Source organism: Pinus tabuliformis, chromosome 2_1, assembly GCF_031772625.1.
Source record: "Pinus tabuliformis cultivar Carrire ecotype Pingquan chromosome 2_1, CPIR1, whole genome shotgun sequence".
NCBI lineage: Eukaryota > Viridiplantae > Streptophyta > Pinopsida > Pinales > Pinaceae > Pinus > Pinus tabuliformis.
The window spans coordinates 705783300-705802280 of record NC_142299.1 but is presented as its reverse complement, the minus strand read 5'-3'; the positions used below and the strand labels follow the sequence as shown (position 1 = coordinate 705802280).

Below are 18981 nucleotides of genomic sequence, written 5' to 3'. Positions count from 1 at the left end.
AAGGTAGTCGATGATCACAACTTCTTTGTCGTATCTTGGATAATGTGGGTCCTTTGCTTCCATTCCACAACACCTGCCTCTATCAATGCATCAATTCCTTTAGGTCACTGAACTTGGCTATCAAATCTCCCCTCTAGTTGATCATAAATCCATCTACAACCAACACATAGGGTCTTCAAGCTCACTAGTTGCTCCTTTGTCCTTTAAGGCAAAAACACTTTGAGACTTCTTCCCACTGCTGCTCCTCAACTCTTTTGGGGTTGTTCTTCCCACTATAGTATTCCTGTTTTGATCCAATGAAGACTAACATAGGGCAAGAGGGTTTCCACCTATCATCATCGAATGTCACTTCTCCAACAATGAACACAGGTTGTCAACAACTGCTCCTAGTTGGCCGAACCTCGAGCTCCTCCAATTTTCCACTCCTAGCAACCACCTTTGTCCATCAAGGTGTTGCACTTAGGGCTCAAATTTAGGCAATTTCACATTGCCCTCCAACATACCTAAAATTCCCGATACGATACAAACCAAATGTCCAACCTAGGACCTCATCCCTAGCATCAAAACAACTTTAATTCATCAACACAACATACCTTCTACAATGATGTAGACTGTTGTAGATTGTTTCCTAGCTAGAGCTCCTAACAACCACTATTAACCCCTTCCTTATTGCCCAAACAATGCACCAACATCTACAACTTCCTTTCTAGCACAAGTCTAACCCTTCTACCCTCCAAAATAAAGGTCACGATCCTCTTATGGTTGTCTAAACTGAGCTCGGCCTCCCTGTAATATTACAGCAAGCCTGCGGCCCACTAAACAAAGGATCTGCTACAATAAACTCTACACAACACTTCCCAGAATTACTCCAAACAAACTCAGCCCCTACATCTAATCATCACGACCCTTAAACAGTCACAAAGAGGTGCTTCATTGGCTCTCTCCTTCTTTCCCTGAGGTCTGCCTAGATTTGTGGCTCAAACAATCACAAAAATATGCTCATTGTCCTCCTTGCTTGGTCTTCTAGGGCTATGACCAAATTCAGATGATGAATTGCTAGGTAGTGATGCACTTGGATGAGTCATTATGCCTCCACAATCACTATATAATATATATATATATATATATATATATATATATATATATATATATATATATATATATATATATATATATATATATATATATATATATATATATATATATCTTTATCCAGGGCTTCATCGAACTGCGCTTGTGGGCTTCCCAACTTTTCAAGATGCTCATAATTACCTTATTTGACTTGAACAATTCATCTGCAAACCCAACAACTACACAAAAATTCATATCTCCATTTCTAGAGCTCGGATTCAAGTGATTTTCATTGCCTCTCTCCTCTCTCGAGGTCTTCTATTATCTCAAATCATCACATGTCAAAATCCACTAGTGTTTTCGCACCCACAAGCTTGGGTTCCAAGCCCACAAATCACTTTTGTGGTGCTCCAACCTGCAAACATCGAACCCTAGGGCTTGGAGTACCTCCCAAGCTACCAAATCTCAAGATACTAGGGCTATTGTTTGTCACAAAATGAGTTGCAATGATGGTGAGACCTCTCCTTTAGTCTCTCATATAAATAGCTCTCCAAAGTTGCCTTAGGTGCCCCCTTTAGTCCATCAAAGGTGACCTCCACAACAAATAGACTAAACAATAAATATTTTTAGGTTTCAAGCCCACGGCCTTGGGTCCAAAACCCACTGCTTAGGTACTTTTCCCACAAAAGTCCATCTTTGTTGGTTTTCTCCACACAAATCAAATACCCTAGATTTGTGAAAATAGCTCCTAGGCCATACTTCTCAACACAATGTGAGGCCTTTATAAATTATGGTCAAAAACATCATTTAGATTATGCATTGGAATGGGAATTTAATATTATACAAATAGATGAATAAGATTTTCACCCAACCAATTTACACATTACATATATATACCGACTCATAAAGTATTAAACTTGGTGATGCATGATTGGGTGGGTAATAAAAATTGCCAGACGGTATGGTTGATGCTAAGAGGGGATGCAACCTAAACTAACTTCCACAAACTATATATGCATATTTATGTATTATTTATATATAGTTCTTGAGACACCCAATTTGATAGAACAAAATGCATGGTCGTGACATCGGCTAGGCAATATTATTGAGGCTTGAAGAGAGCGTGACCATGACCACTTTACATATATATATTATTCATGGAATGTTATTTCCAAGCATTTGTATAGGTTTCTCAACGGGCTAATAAGACATTGAACCATTGTTTTGTAATAGACTATTCAACAATTTCCATCCATCAATAGGGTTTCTAGATGAAAACCTTCGGCCTATTTTGTATGCAACACATGGTCCATCCTACATAAATAGATTGAGGTTTGATTTTTCTCGATTCGTCGTTTATAGTTTGGACACGGCTTGGAATTACGACATATCCACTACTCGCTGAGTGAATCACTTTAATTTGTTTGACGAGCCCATCTTTTGACTATGTTGCAGTCTGTTGGACGATGAGACTCCTCTAAACAGTTGCTTGATTTTTATCTATCGCTGTGAATTCACATGGTAGTGTATATTTTCACAACTTGAAGGTTTAATATAACCATGCATTAAAAGCATACATCTAACCGGAACAATTCACTCAGAAAATTCAATGTCCACTTTGAAATGTTAGAATTACAATATAATATCTAATATCTCATGCATGTAGAATGCGCAACACAATTTTTGGTATTGTCCAATATATAAAATAAATGGTCAATTTCGAAATTCTTAGTATGATTTTCAAAATCAGATAAATTAACACTTTGACTGAAACTATCTTGCTCATATAAGTAAATAATATTCAGTTGTAACTCAAATCATGACAAGAATAAAAATTGGTCATTATAAATACACATAACTCAGAGTTCATGAGATAAAAAATGTAGACCGTGCTACTTATCTGGTTGAGTGGAGTTCAACGGGTGATTGGAGAAGGGATCCACACTATCCTCTCAATCGTAGGTCAGTCACACTATACCCTCTCGTAACTAACCACTCTTGCGCCAGGACCGAATTCTGAGGAATTAATTTCACAGGGTCAATACCAATTGGACTAAGAGATGGATATCACTTGCAGGTGGTTTAACAACGGTCTGGAAAGCGCTGGTGATTTCACATATGCAGCAAGCACCAACAGTTTCACAACAAGCCACAAGCACCAGTGGTTTCATAGTGTTAAAAAGCACCCAAATTTTCCAAGTCAATCTCTGTGTGTCCAAACCAGTAATGCCATGTAAAAATTGAAGACAGAGTTGTGGTCCAACAGAGGTTGAATGTTCTCCATGAGCTTCACACTAAAACTACCTCTCAACAAAAACTCTCCAAAAATAACAAGTCAAATCCCCCTCTAAATTGGCCAACATATTTATTGCCATCATGATGCATCTTAGATATGGTCGAGAGGACACCCCTTGTCCCCATGTTGCCTTCCTTCGCATGTTACCCCTTCAATTCGAGAGGAGGGGAGGAAATGGTAGCACCACCCAATCACATTAATTACCAAATCAGATTAGGATGCCTTTTACTAGTCATAAAGGGTTTGACATTAAATTCAGTGGTATGGGTATCGCAGTTCACGTCAAGTGGGTGAAACCAAAGACCCTTCTTAAGCTATGGCTTGTCATCCTTCTCCAAACAATTTTTATTACTTAATAAAAATTAGAATCAATAATTTTATTATTAATTAAAGCAATTATATAATTAATGATTTATTCTGTAAGAGTAAATTAATAAAAAATTGGAATCAATAATTTTATTATTAATTAAAGCAATTATATAATTAATGATTTTTAAATATAATTAAAGCATTAGCAAATGATTAATAATATTTAATATTGTATAAAGTATTCATACATCTCGGTACTACCATCAAGGCATAAATGAATTTCAACATAAATAATTCCATTATATTTAAAGTTTCTGCCAGCCACATCATGTTAGAGTGCATGATTATACAAAATGTTTATAAATGTCATAGGATGTTACATCGTGCCTCATTTCTTATTTCTTCAGATAGTATCAAAGAATAAAAGTATTAATTCAACATCAATATCTATGTTTTGGATTAATAATTTTATTTATTTGTTTTGGATTAATAATTTTATTTATTTATTGATCAGATTGTCCAAAGTTAACAATATTCCACATGGACATGGTGGGATATACATGTGGAGACATGATGAGAAGCACGGAAAATTTGAATGATAGATATATAATTGGACATGGTGCTACAAGAAATGTCTATAAATGTGTTTTGAGAAACAATAAGACAATTGCTATTAAGAGATTGCACATACAGAATCCAGAAAATTTGCATGCATTTGAAACTGAGCTAAAGACTGCTGGAAACATCAAACATAGTAATCTTGTCAGCTTGCTGGGATACTCTCTTTGTCCACATGGAAACTTGTTGTTCTTTGACTACATGGCTAATGGAAGTTTGTGGGACATCTTACATGGTGAGTAAAATGTATGGAACAATTTGTCAAGAAATTTAGATGTAAAGGGTTAATTTAGATAGGTTAACGAATCTTTCATGTACAGTTAATGATTGCAAATGGTCTAGTTGGGGAATCTAAGAAATATCTTTTCCATGTAGGATCTTCAAATAGGATAGAATGGAACACTCGTTTAAGGATTGCTCTTGGAGCTGCTAAAGGTCTAGCATATCTGCATCACGCTTGTAACCCACGCATTATTCATAGAGATGTAAAGAGTTCCAACATCCTCTTAGACGAGAATTTTGAAGCACGTTTGGCAGATTTTGGGATTGCCAAGTGTATCCCCTCTGTTGAAACCCATACCTGTACCTATGTAATGGGTACCATTGGTTACATTGACCCTGAATATGGAAGGACAATGAGGCTCAATGAGAAATCAGATGTGTACAGTTATGGCATTGTTCTTTTGGAGCTGATGGCACGGAGGAAAGCTGTGGATAATGGCTCTAATTTGCTTCAACTGGTAAGACAATACAATCTCTATTATATGAACTTGCTTCAATTGGGAATATCTTTTTAGTAATTGTAGAGTTTGCTTGTCTAGAGGTATTGCATGGACCAAGAAAAAAAAACTAATATATGTTTTCTTGACATGGGCATTTGAATGCAGATACAATCCAATGGAGATGGGAGAATCATGGATTTCGTTGACCCAGAAGTTGTAGAAACCTCCACAGATATTACGGTCATAAGAAAGGTCATGGAACTTGCATTATTTTGCTCAAGGGAGCAACCTTCCGACCGTCCGACCATGATTGAAGTTGTCAAATTCTTACAGTGAGTTTATGAGAAATACATTTTAAAATTTTTTCTCATGAATATTTTTACTTTTCTTATAATAGCAAAAGCTAAGTTTTCTAATGACTTGCAAGATACTAGGCTGTTACCCTTGCTTGAGGCTGTCATCGTTTTAACTTTTAAGGTTCTGCATGATGTGGATTGAATGCAATTACGGAGATAGTGACTCTTCTGAGTGTATATTTTATCTTGCAGGAAATTTTCAGAGAGTTGAGAGAGCTTTTGTCATCATTGGTGATCAGTTGTCTTTGCAACTCAGCTTTGGTACAACACAGTGTATTGGCCTGACGGATATTTCCAAGTTATGGTTAGATGGGTGCTCAAAGTTTCAAAATGTCACAGTAAATTTACACACAAGAGCTCAGGTGAACTGCTTGAGTACAGAGACAATTTACAACATCTAATGACATACAGTGTAATGTCCCTTCTTAAAAATATCTGTGGTACCGATAATTTTCTTAGTTTGTTTAATTTAGTCTTTTTGAGATTATGTCAAATAGTTAAAATGTATATGGCTGTAGGTGTCTTTCTCTGATATTTCATTTCAAATAGCAAATAGAGTGCCAAAAGAACTATGAACAGACTTCAAATCAGTGAACAAAATAACATGTAGTACTCAGCAATAAGATGGGACACTGATATGACTGATATAATTGCAAGCGGAAGGGAACACAGGCATCATATTAATTTTTTTATAGAGGAAAATACACAATGAAAGCACAGTGGAAGAACCTGGACTTGTTTCCAGCAAGATAATAGTGAAGTATGAGTCATACAATGAGGCTTTTCCTGCCCTTATACATTAGTAACATGGCTGCCCAAATGACCACTTGCTCAGCTCTTCAATATGCATCTCGTCCCAATTATCAGCAGCTAGATAACTCACAGAAATTTCATGACTGAACTCAATAAAATACTGTCCCTGAACTGACCTTAATGTCCCTTCTGTTTTGCTTCAGATTTGTAGTATATGGGCTGATGTACAAATATCCCTGGAAATTGCATGCAATGTGACTGATTTTGGAGAAGAATTTTAGCCTCTTTTAATATGAAATTCAGCCCCTTGTTTGCTGATCCAAATCCCTGTTTAGAAGACAAATATCAAGTGTACAATCCATCCTTCCTTCAAGCAACAAATCTGGTGTAGTAAATTATAGTTTGGCTGTGTGAATAGACTGGGGCAATTTGATGGTTTCAGCCTTCCAATGGGCCCGCAAACTCTTCAAAAAATTTTGCAAACATCGCCTTATGATTGAAGGATTTTGACCCACTTCTTCTCTGATATACAAACCAGTTCGACCTCCTTATATTGTCCAGCTTGACCTCTGTTATAGGCTGGGAATGTGGCCTCTTGTTCTTGGCACTTATCACTACTCTTTAATCTAAGAAAAATGATAAGTCCAACAAGATAAAATCGGCTTCTTCCTTGGCAACTCGATCTGGAGAAAGGATAATTTTGGGACACCTTTGCTCAGCGTCAGATTTTGGGAAATTTGGGACACCTTTGCTCATCGTCAGATTTTGGGAAATTCAACCTTTTTGAAGAATGTATGTGTTGACACCTAATCATTAGGATTGGGTGAACAACTGTAATTGATGTAAATAAATAATAGAAAAGATGAAGAGTCACGGGGAGATAAAATGAACAGTCTATCTCTCATGTATATAATAAAAACCAACTTGAATGAATATCATGAATTGTTTGTTTTTGAGGAGTTACCTCCTGGTCTGACATGGTATTAGAGCCAGTGCCATTTTTGGCTTTCCTCTGCTTTGTAACTCTCTATTCTGCCTATGTTCTGCATTTTTTGTAGGCTGACATCTCTGTCAAATCCCTGTGAAATCTCATTCATGGTTGAAGTGCGTTATTGCATGTCATATTCAACAATAATCTTACTATTGAAGGTGCATCGAATGGTGCATTGAATGAGTTGATTGGAGCTAGTTGCTGCCTGGAGGTGCTGTGGAGTGAGTTGGGGTTGAAACTCTTGGTGCTGCTGGTGCCTCGCTTTCCTGTAAAAGATTAGTGGCATAGCTCATGTAATTCCTTATGACCCCATGGGTGGTGATACAAATCGCATTCTCTTGTATGGTCGACTCAGGCCTCGACTTCTCGACCGTTTAATATCTGTCCATAGTCACTTGTTTCCAGAGGAACCCGTCGTTTTAAGATCTCAACGACAACAACAAGTCAGCCCTTGGTGCGGTGGTTTGTAGGTTACATCAGAGGATGCAACTGTGAACGGTATGCCATAATTTTTTTGTGAACAGTATGACATAATTCGTTGGAGTTGATAAGTTCATACACCTTTCTTTTTTTTGAAGACTGTAACTGTGTATTCAACTCCCGAGGTTATACCATACATAATCGACCTCTGCTTGTATAACAACCTCATCCACCGCTCCAGTCCAGACGCTGCAGGTCAACACTCCACATTGTTCGAACAATCACCCATCCTCCCATAGCGTTGCTCCTCACTGCTCGGCTTCCGAAGGCTACAACACAGAATGTTGTCATAATAATGTTATCCACATACTTTGTCTGCATATATTTACGCTGCCCCATATATTCCTTACTTTAACATTGTCTGGTTTAATGTGGTATAAAGTCTTCCGACAGTCATAACCATGGGGCTTCCCTCCCTCACATAAAAACCTCTGTCTTCATATATCAAAATCAGATTTTTTTTAGGAGTAAAATTTTGCAGCACAAGTATTGTTTCCCACAGTACACAGATTTTACAATGCATTCAATCATATCTATTGTGGGAGTAGTTCTCACTGGCAAGGAGAACTATCCTGAGTGGTCCTGGAAAATAAAACACACACTCATTTTCAATGAGTTGTGGAAAGGAGTGTGTGTTGGAGACGAAGACAAAGAGCCAGAACAACCTACCTCAGACAAGGAGTTCGCCATTTGGGAAAATAAGAATAGCAAGGCCTATGCATTGATTGCAGCATCAGTAAGTGAAGAGGTGAGTCGCCATATTTCGCCATTTTCAAATGCTTTCGAAGCCTTACAAAAACTAAAGGAACTCTATGACTCACACTCTGCACTTGAAGTTGTTCAACTCATGATTAAACTCTTCACTCTTGAATTACAAAATAATGATCCTCTTGCTCTTGCATCTGAAGTAAAATCTATAATGCATGATATCAAAGCCACTAAGGTTGAATTAGATATTCCTCTTATCACTTTTCTCAAGGAAATTTATCCTACTTACTCCAATTATCTTGAGTCATTGCAAGCAAATGGAAATCTCAAAGATATTACCTTTGACTCTCTTGTGAAAAAATTTGCTGAAAGAGAGAAAGCTTTTGGAAAGAAGACAACCCCTGAATCTTCTGAAGAGGTTGTGTGCCTTGCTCATAAAGAAAAGAATCTTGCCCAAGATTCTTCCAGAGGAAGAGGTGGTCGAAGAGGAAGAGGAAGATATTTTAGAGGAAGGGGGGCAGACACTGTCAAGGAGAAAAGTCAGATTTGCACTGCATATGCTGTAAAAGAAATGGATCACATGATGCCTCCACATGCAAGTTACCTTGGGACAAAATTGAGCAGCAAAGAAACCAACCTAAATGTAAAACTAATGATACAGAAAAAGGTAAAGCACCTGAATCTGCTCATTATGTTGTGGCACAATGTAATATTGGAGTAAATGAAGACTTATTTAATGCTTCACTTGCTTCTTGGAAAAATGATTGGTTGCTTGATTCAAGAGCAACTTGCCACATGACTCATAGAAAAGATTTTTTTGAAGAATTTATTGACAATGTTGATGGAGCAGTATACTTTGCAGACCAATCAAAACTCAAGCCATCATGGCTTGGCACAATCAGGATTAAATTGTCTGGTCTTCCAGACTTTCTTCTACATCATGTTCTATATCTCCCACAGCTGAGGAGAAACTTGTTGTCCTTGGTCCACATCTGCCAGCAAGGTCACTCCATTCATATGTTTGATGGCAAGCTTGAGGTGAGAAAATCATCTGACCACTCACTTGTCATGACAGGGATAGAAGAAGAAAGGCTTCTCAAGCTGCAGGGTACCTCTGCTCGTGCACAACATTTCTCATACAATTCTCATTATGAAGAAGGTACACTTCCATCAAGTTTATTATGGCATGCTAGATTTGGACACTTGAACTATGATAGCCTCCACTTGTTGAAGAAAAATGGTGTTACTGGTTTGCCTACAATTCCTAGGAAACTTAAGCAATGTGATGGTTGCATTCTAGGAAAGCATAACAAGTAGTCTTTTAATGATTCACATTCAAGAACACATAGAAAACTTGAACTCATTCATTCAGATTTATGTGGTCCAAGGCCTGTTCCTTCTACAAATGGAAATAAATATATGATGACATTTATTGATGACTACACTAGAATGTGTTGGGTTTATTTATTGAAGAACACATCTGATGCTTTTCAAACATTCAAGAACTTTCATACATGGATTGAAAATGATGCACAATCTCATATTGGCTCTATTCACACTGATAATGGAAAAGAATACACTTCAAATGGATTTGAAAACTATCTTTGCCAACATGGGATCAAACATCAAACAATTGTGCCTTATAATCCCCAATAGAACGGTGTCGCTGAAAGAATGAATAGGATAATCTTAAATATGGTGCGCTCTATGATGTTTTTCAAAAATGTAAAATTGATGTTTTGGGCTAATGCAGTTCTATGTGCTGTATATATAAAGAATAGATGTCCATCTAATGCTATCAGAAACAAAACTCCTTATAAAATGCGGTATGGGCACATTCCTTCGATAAAGCATCTCAGGGTCTTTGGTTCCACCTGTTATGCCTTGATACCAAAGGTACATAGAAACAAACTTGGTGCAAGAAGTCATAAGTGTATCTTCCTGGGGTATTCAAACACCTCCAAAGCATACCGTATCTATGATGAGGTCAATACAAAGTTTGTTGTATCTAGAGATGTAATCTTTCTTGAATCATCCAAAACTGACAATGTTGTTGAGCAGCAACTTGATCACTTGGATAGATTCACAAATGCAAAATCATTTCAAGAATTTGATAATCAGATTCCACATCTTGAAGGGGGGATTCCTATACTAGATCAACTTGTGGAATCTTCTTCTGAAGCACTCTCTCCCCCGCATGAAACTCCAACAACAGATGATACTTTAAGTGATGTGATTGATAGAATTGGGAGACTCAATCTTGATTTAGACCCAACTCAATCAATGGAGCAACCTGGACCATCTAAGAAAGGTCCCCCAAAGTGGCTGACAAAGACACTTGAAAGTGTTCATCATGATGAGGTTGGAAAGACAGGAACTAGAAATTCAAACCAGCAAAATGAAGGTGATGTAGATGACTCTGATTCACCTGTTGATATGGATGTTTCTTATGATTGTGAATTGAATTTGTCTACAAATTTTGAACCAATTTCTTTCAAAGAAGTTGCTTCTCGTGATGAATGGAAAGAAGCTATGCAAAAGGAGTATGATGACCTGATAAAGAATGGCACTTGGAATCTGGTTGATCCTCCATTAGGAACCAAACCAATTGGCTGCAAGTGGGTCTACAAGAACAAGTATAAATCTGATGGCTCACTTTTGCCCTCACAGCAAAATGGGCTACCATCTAGACACTCTTTGCCCTAGCAGCTCAAAATGGTTGGAAAGTCCATCAAATGGATGTAAAAACTACTTTCTTGAATGGAGATCTAAAAGAGAATGTTTTTATGTCCTAGCCTGAAGGATTTATTGTGAAAGGACATGAACATAAAGTATGCAAATTTGTGAAATCCTTGTATGGCCTCAAACAAGCACTGCAAGCCTGGTATGAAAAACTAACTGTGCATCTTCTGAAACTCAATTTCAAACATTATGATCTTGATGATGCAACTTTATGTGTCAAGAAAGTTGGCAAAACAGTTGTATATATCTTGTGGTATCTGTAGATGATCTTTTGATGGCAGGGAACAATGAAAGCTACATTGCATCCATAAAGAAGGAATTGAGGAAAGGTTTTGAAATGATTGATTTGGGCTATGTTCATTACTATCTTGGTATTGAAGTAACTCAACATCTGAAGTCCATATTCCTTTCTCAAAAGAAGTACATTGGAGATCTGTTGAACAGGTTTGGCATGACAGAAGGCAATCCTCTTACTACTCCAATGGAACAAAACTTAAAGCTCACTTCCATTGAAGGAAAAGAATTTGAGGATGCAACAAAGTATAGACAGCTTGTAGGAAGTCTCAACTACCTAACTACTACCAGACCAGACATTTTGTTTTCTGTTGGAATCCTCTCCAGGTTTGTGCAAAATCCTTGTGAGGGACATTGGTCTGCTGCAAAAAGAGTTCTAAGGTACTTGAAGGGAACTCAAGACTTTGGAATCAAGTATACATAGGTGGGTGACTTCAGCTTGATTGGATACTCTGGTTCAGACTTCAATGGAGAAAAGAAACTGGGGTATCTACTTCAGGTTATGCTATGAGTCTTGGATTAGGAGTTGTCTCTTAGAGATCATGCAAACAATTAGTTCCAACAGATTCCACAATAGAGGCAGAATATGTGGCAGCAATTGAGGCAACAAAAGAAATTGTGTGGCTCAGGAAAATTCTTGAAGATTTGCAGGTAAAACAAGTACAATCGACTCCACTCATGATTGACAATACCTCGATAATAAAGTTGGCCAAGAACCTGAAGTTCCATGGTCGAACGAAGCACATCAATACTAAAAATCATCTTATTCGACATCATGTTGAGGCCAAAACAATCCATCTCCGCCATTGTTCCACTAATGAGCAAATTGCAGACATTTTCACCAAAGCGCTTGGAAGAGAAAAGCTTGAAAGATTCAAAACGATGCTTGGAATCACCAACATCCCTTCACATTAAGGGGGGGAATGTTGACACCTGATCATCAGTATTGGGTGAACAACTGTAATTGATGTAAATAAATAATAGAAAAGATGAAGAGTCACGGGAGATGAAATGAATAGTCTCTCCCTCATGTATATAATAAAGACCAACCTAAATGAATATCGTGAATTGTTTTTGAGGAGTTACCTCTTGGTCTGACAGTATGACCTACAATAAACACCAATGGAAGATCTGAAGTAATCTTCCCTTAAGCTAACTAGGGTGGCACATGAAGTCCACCGAAATTAGCTATTGAGTTTCGCTTGAAACTCTTGAAACTAGCTTTGAGCTTCTTCATGATGTCAAATAGAAATGATAGAATAGAATGATTTGCAATTGAACTTCTCCTCCTTTTTTAATTCCTAATGGAGCCTTCCTCTAGCTTCTAGATTCTCCTTTTTCTATATTATTTTATTGGTGGGGCCCATTTTCCACTAGGAGACATTTTACTGTCATTTTAAGTAAAATAGTAATTTTCCTCCTTTCTCAATAAAATATTATTTTTCCACCATTCTCCAATAAAATAATAATTTTCTTTCACTCCCTAATAAAATATTAGTTTGCCAACATTTTCCATTAAAATAATATTTTTTTCTTCCTCCAACAAAGTATTGTTTTGTTGCCATCCCATTAACATAATAATTTCCCCCTTCTCTCACAAAAGAATATTTCCCTTGTTTAATATTTCTAAAATTTTGCAAAACCCCTAAGTCATTTTTGCATGCACAAAAATTGGGAACATCACAGTCCTCCCCACCAAAAATTGCTTATTCTCAAGCAATATTGCCCTATGTTGCAGATCCATAGGTTGGCTGAGCTAATTCCAGGGTCCCAAATATGACACTGAACCACACCTCACTATCATGCCACCATCACATGAACAAATACTATGTCACCAGGGTCCCAAACCAACCTGATCTCGCATGCGGAATATCCTGCCATGCTGGGGAAGTTCCCTATGTTATGAATGATTCTCTCAATCCTAATTGAAGATTTGAATGATCTCCCCCTCTAAGAACTAGATCATCGCTGAGGGTAGCTAAACTACGAAGCCTTGTGATGCTCGGATTCGATGCCAGTCTCAGAAGGGTGCCACCACGTTGATGTTGCGCCACTCTGACTATGACAGACTACCCATTGTGCGTAGACAGTATCCTCCTCTCCTAGAAGTTGATGGCGAAAAAATCTGTGTAGGTCAAGCTCACCTTGCCTTGACATCTCCATGATATTAATGCCTACCCATCTACTGTCAATCTCGGTCCAGAGGAGTAACAAGGAAAATCAGCCTTGCCATGTGACGAAGGCCTCGATGCTCCCCCATATGTCAAACCAAGAGTGAGTTGGGTCACTCTCTGCCCTGATCCCGCTCGTCATGAAATAGAGTGACCAATCAACCAACTGAATCCCTGGATCCCATAGCCATATCAGCTGCGACATAGTCTTGACAACTGCTGGCACCAACTCGTACCACGTCTCGAGTCCCTGCATGCAATTAATATATGGACTCCATACATCTTGAATCAATTTGGTGCATGCAAGACTTCCTTGTGCCTACCATACCACATTATGAGATCTGTTATCCTGCCTCCTGTAGGTGCTGCCCAAAACTGCCTAGAGTCTAAACATCCACCTACAAGATGGGTCCACCAACAGCTGTATATGCTCCTAAGACATCTTGGAATGCCTTGCCCAATAGGTGTCATGCATCTCGCTAAATGTGGTCTCAAGGGTGGAGAATGTGCTACCCCTACAGAAGATCGAACCATCCCTAAGCTCACACCTGCCAACTTGCACCTTGACCATATGCCTTAGCTGGAAAGCCTCTCTCTAGATGCACTATATCTCGTCCAACTGTCTCAGTTGAACCTTTCAGTTCATGTTGCTCGTGATAAGAGCATCAAGTGGCAATACCCAAATCCCTTGGATCATCTGACATCCCTCCTGTGTCGAAGTAGTCGTCACTCCATGCGAAAACTCCAAGTGGTGTGAATCACTCCTACCCCATAGGGAAAAACCATGCATCACAATACAACACCATACACCTCTATGCTCCCACTGGATACCATTGCCTATTATCGTACCTCCCTGCATCATAAGGCATCCTGCATGTGCCAATGTATCTGCCACTCAACTAGTGATCCCACCATGTCGCGTGTCATATCTCCTCACCTGTCCTAGTAGAAATGGGTGACCTAACTCGCCACATGCTAGGGGAAATATCATTGTTGTGTCAATCCTCGGTGGCTCCTGTGCCAAATACATCAATGGGAAAGCATCGTCTCCATATAATGTTGTATCTGGTGGCTTGTCAATGCCTCCTCTAACAAATTCCTACCAAGGCATACTTATCATCATGTGACTCCATGCCTAACCAACATTCTAGGACAACTCATAGTGTCTACCCACTGTCCTCTCAATCCATCCTATCACTAGTGTTGTCCATGCATTTGATGAAGACCTGAAAGCGCGGGTTTGATTAGTCTCCAGATCGACCAACCTGCTAACACCATCACTAACAAAGTCCACGATGTGATGGGGAATTCCACCTGGATCCCAACAATAGTTTGGCCCTCTAGCCCCTCTGGTCACCCACATCCTTTGCTAAACTGTGGCGATGGATGTATCCAACCTCCTAGCTTGCCCCATCTGGTACCAGCTCAATACCTCTCACCATCCAATCATGTGAGAGGGACTAGATGTAAGAACACCTGTACACCTAACAACTCCATGTGAATGTTGCGCCCTGTGCAACTTGTGGCCCCTCGTCCCATAGTCCTAATTAATGCATAAATTCATCTAGGTAATTATAATGCCCCGCTCTAGTTGACTGACAATGATATGCCATTAACATTTATTTAGCCCTAAGGCTTGCACTTTATTCTTTGAGGACCTCAGGTTGAGGATCCAAACACATGACTCTATTATTAGTGGATGTGATGGTTATGTATGTTCTCTATTGATATTATGATGATGATAACATTAATGGTTATGTATGTTCTCTATTGATATTATGATGATTGTAACATTAATGGTTATGTATGTTCTCTATTGATATTATGATGATGATAACATTAAAGGATATGTATGTTCTCTATTGATATCATGATGATGATAGATTTGATGGATATGTATGTTTTCGATTGATGTTACGATGATGATAACGTTTATGGATATGTATGTTTCCTATTGATGTTATGATGATGATAGCCATGATGGATTTGTTCCTTATGTTAGTTACTTACATTAGCTCTGGTTCTTAATGAACAATGATGTGAATGACTAGGTCATGTTGATGATTCTATTATGCAAACAACTAACATTGAGAATATTTGTTATTGATGATTATTGATGATCAGGTGCTCATGTCCTAAGTGTCATAAAATGCTCAAAATTTGAAGTTCTTAGAACTAGTTCAAAGTTGAATGACTGGAAATTGCTCGTCTTCCCTATTCCGGCGCCGCAAACGGTTCGAAAAACAGTCGCCGTATGAGGAAGTTATGGCAAAAAGAAGAATTTGTCCATAACATTAGAAATTTTAATTTTTCAAAAAAAAATTAAAAAAGGAATATTCCGCCTGGCACGAAATCCAAGGAAACCACCAAGCATTAAATGTAACTGCAGTTAAGTTGGCGGAATTTTGGCAGGAGTGCCAAATTTGGCGGACCCGCCATAATTGGTGGAGCTATCTGGAGTTAACTAAAGTTAGCTGGAGTTTTTCTAGGGAAAAACTGGAGAAACTTTAAATGGCCATAACTTTGGCTAGGAAAGTCGGTTTTGGACGAATTGCTTTTTGATTTTGGTTATTTTCGACCTTCTGAAGCCATTGCTGCAGGTCTTACAGCCATATGAGGTCATTTGCAGAGGTTTTGGAGCCGTGAAAGTTCTAGGAGCCACTAGGGCCCAGTTTTTGTGAAGACTGTATAGGGTTGCAGGTATCCATTGGAGGTGATCCAATAGTCAATCCTGAAGGATTCAAGTGTTCTGAATCCATTTTTACCATATATTTATTCTGTAGATGCTTCTATTCAGCTGTATTTTCAATTTGAGCATTTAATAAAAACAAGGACAAGCCCGGTTGGGAGCTTTGGACCCAACATACGTAGCCCTGGAGGGGGTGAACTGCTTTATCAACTTCTTTTGCATTTGTGGTTGATTTATTTTGCAGATCAATTTCATTTTAATGTGTTAAACAGTAAAAGGAAATAAATCTGCTATGCTTAAATGGGTCATGAACAGCTGAAAATTTCATGTGTTTTCTTTCTGCAAGACATGGAAATCTTTTAAACATGTTTAATTCTGAATTGAATACCTTGCAAACAAATTTCAAGTAGTTTCAAATTCAGATCAAGTTGGTATAAGAGCTCAGGGTTTTGTGCAAAGATCTTCTAACTATCTTGCAAAGTATTGATGCTTACCAGGTTGAAACTTAAAAGAGGGGAAGGACAGTTGACTAGAGAACGAGAGAATCCTCAATCAAGGAAGGCCAGAGAGCCATCACCTCCACCTTCAATTTCACCCTCAAGAGTCTCAGCAGAAACTTCAAGGATGTCTGAACATGAAGGAGAAATTCCTATAGAGATAGATCCAAGAGAAGAAGAAAGAGTCTTCAGAAAGACTTTCTTGGACCTCACTGAAATGGTGAGGATATTGTACCAAGAAAGAAATGAGAAATTGGCTGGAGAAGGGTCCAAACATCCACATGAAGGAGAGGACTCTTCAGGAGGTAAGAAGGATGATGATCATTCCAAGAAAGGACATGGAGGAAATGGTGATCCACCACCTCCATCTTCACCTTCTTCCTCTTCATCCTCGTCTTCTTCTATTCATAAGCATAGATCCTCTGGAAAAAGTCCTTTTTTGAAGCTTGATGTAAAATTCGAATTACCTATGTTTAATGGTGAAGTGAATGCAGAAAAGCTCGACAACTGGATTAGGTAGTTGGAAGTTTACTTGAGGATCCAAAATATGCATGATGATGCCACAAAGATTCAGTTGGCTTCTTTGAGAATGGATGGAGCAGCATTGGTCTGGTGGGAGGCCAAGACTAAAGAGGAGATCAAGAAATTTGGTAAGGTTACCTTAACATGGCCTGAATTTCTGTTAGCCATTAGAAAACAGTTTTATCCTCTTGTTCACATGTAGAAAGCCATTATGAATTGGCAAAATTTCAGACAACTTAAGGGTCAGAGTGTCCAAGACTACACCCAAGAATTCAGGAGAAGAGCTCTCTTGTTAAGGGTAGATTTATAGACCCAAGAAACCATGCTGAAATACATCGGTGGCTTGCATAGCTACCTTAGACGCACCATATTGATGTTTAACCCTACTAGCCTGGATGAGGTTTGTGTCCAAGCTACCCATTTAGAGGCAAGGGGAAAAAACACATTTGAAGAGGGTAGAAACAAGCCCCCCAAGGGGAAAAACAAAGAGAAAACCTCCAAGGGAAAGGGAAAAAAGAATGCATCTGTCAAACAAGAGAGTGAGAAAGTGATCTGTAAACATTGTTCTAACCCAGGCCATGAGGAGAAAAACTGTTGGAAATTATATCCTGAAAAAAGACCTCAATTTAACAAATCCAAAGGGAAATAGAAAACTGCTGCTACTACATCTACACCGCAAGATTTAGGGGAAGATTCAGGTGATGAAACCAAAATTACAGCCATGGGTTTAAAAAACTTGAAGGGAAAAGAAGTTGAAACTCAAGCCAGCACTAGTACCTCAAACTGCCATGTACAAGCTCCTAATGAGGAAGAAAGAATTGAACTGTTTCATGTGAGGGTGATTTCAAAACATAATAAAATTGACACACTTTTTGATAGTGGGTCACAAGCAAACCTTATATCAGAGGACTTGGTCAAGCAGCTTAAACTTGAGACTGTTCCACATCCGAAGCCATATCCACTTGGATGGATTTGCAAGGATGCAAATTTACAAGTTTCAAGAAAGTGCACATTGCGATTTACAATTACTGCACTTTTTATTGACACAGTTGAACTTGATGTGGTACCTTTTGATATAGCAGGAATTGTTTTGGGAAGTCCTTACTTGTTTGACAGGAAAGCTACCTTTCATCGCCATGAAAACAAATATCATTTGTTCAAACATGGCAAGGAGTTCATTGTTAGAGCTCATCGCAAGAAGACAAATATAGCGATGGTGAATGCAGGACAGGTAAAAAGGCTGGTCAATTCAAGTAAGAATTTTGTTCTTCTTATGATTAAGCCCAAGGTTGATGTGAATCATGAGTCATTTAACAATTGTGATCCAAAACTTAAATCAGATCTGTATGATGTAGTTGATGCATATCATGAGATGTTTTAGGAGCCAACGGGTTTGCCTCCTAAGAGGGAGATTCAGCATGAAATCCATTTGCATCCAGATTGTCCTCTTCCAAACATAGGCATGTACCGCATGTCTATTATGGAGAATGCTGAAATAAAGAAGCAAATCAAGGACTTGTTGGACAAGGGTTTCATAAGGCCAAGTACTTTGCCATGTGGGTCACCGATTGTATTGATTCCAAAGAAAGATGGCACTTGGCGTATGTGTGTTGATTTCAGGGCCTTGAACAAGATAATGGTAAAGAATCGTTACCCACTCCCATGGATAGATGATTTGTTAGAACAGATGAAAGATGCTCGATATTTCACTAAGCTAGACTTGCACAGTGGATATCATCAAGTAAGAATTGAAGAAAGTGAC

The 18981-nt window shown here is 38.5% G+C and overlaps 1 protein-coding gene across 1 annotated transcript in view; it reads left to right on the top strand.

Annotated features, from left to right (window-relative positions):
- Positions 1–18981, top strand: part of LOC149202535 (uncharacterized) — a 248085-nt gene that overhangs the window by 195317 nt on the left and 33787 nt on the right. The window contains exons 22-25 of the mRNA XM_089401620.1: positions 4191–4529; positions 4670–5034; positions 5182–5348; positions 5494–5734. Coding sequence (XP_089257746.1) covers positions 4191–4529; positions 4670–5034; positions 5182–5348; positions 5494–5734 — 1112 coding nt within the window. The remainder of the gene's footprint in view (positions 1–4190; positions 4530–4669; positions 5035–5181; positions 5349–5493; positions 5735–18981) is intronic.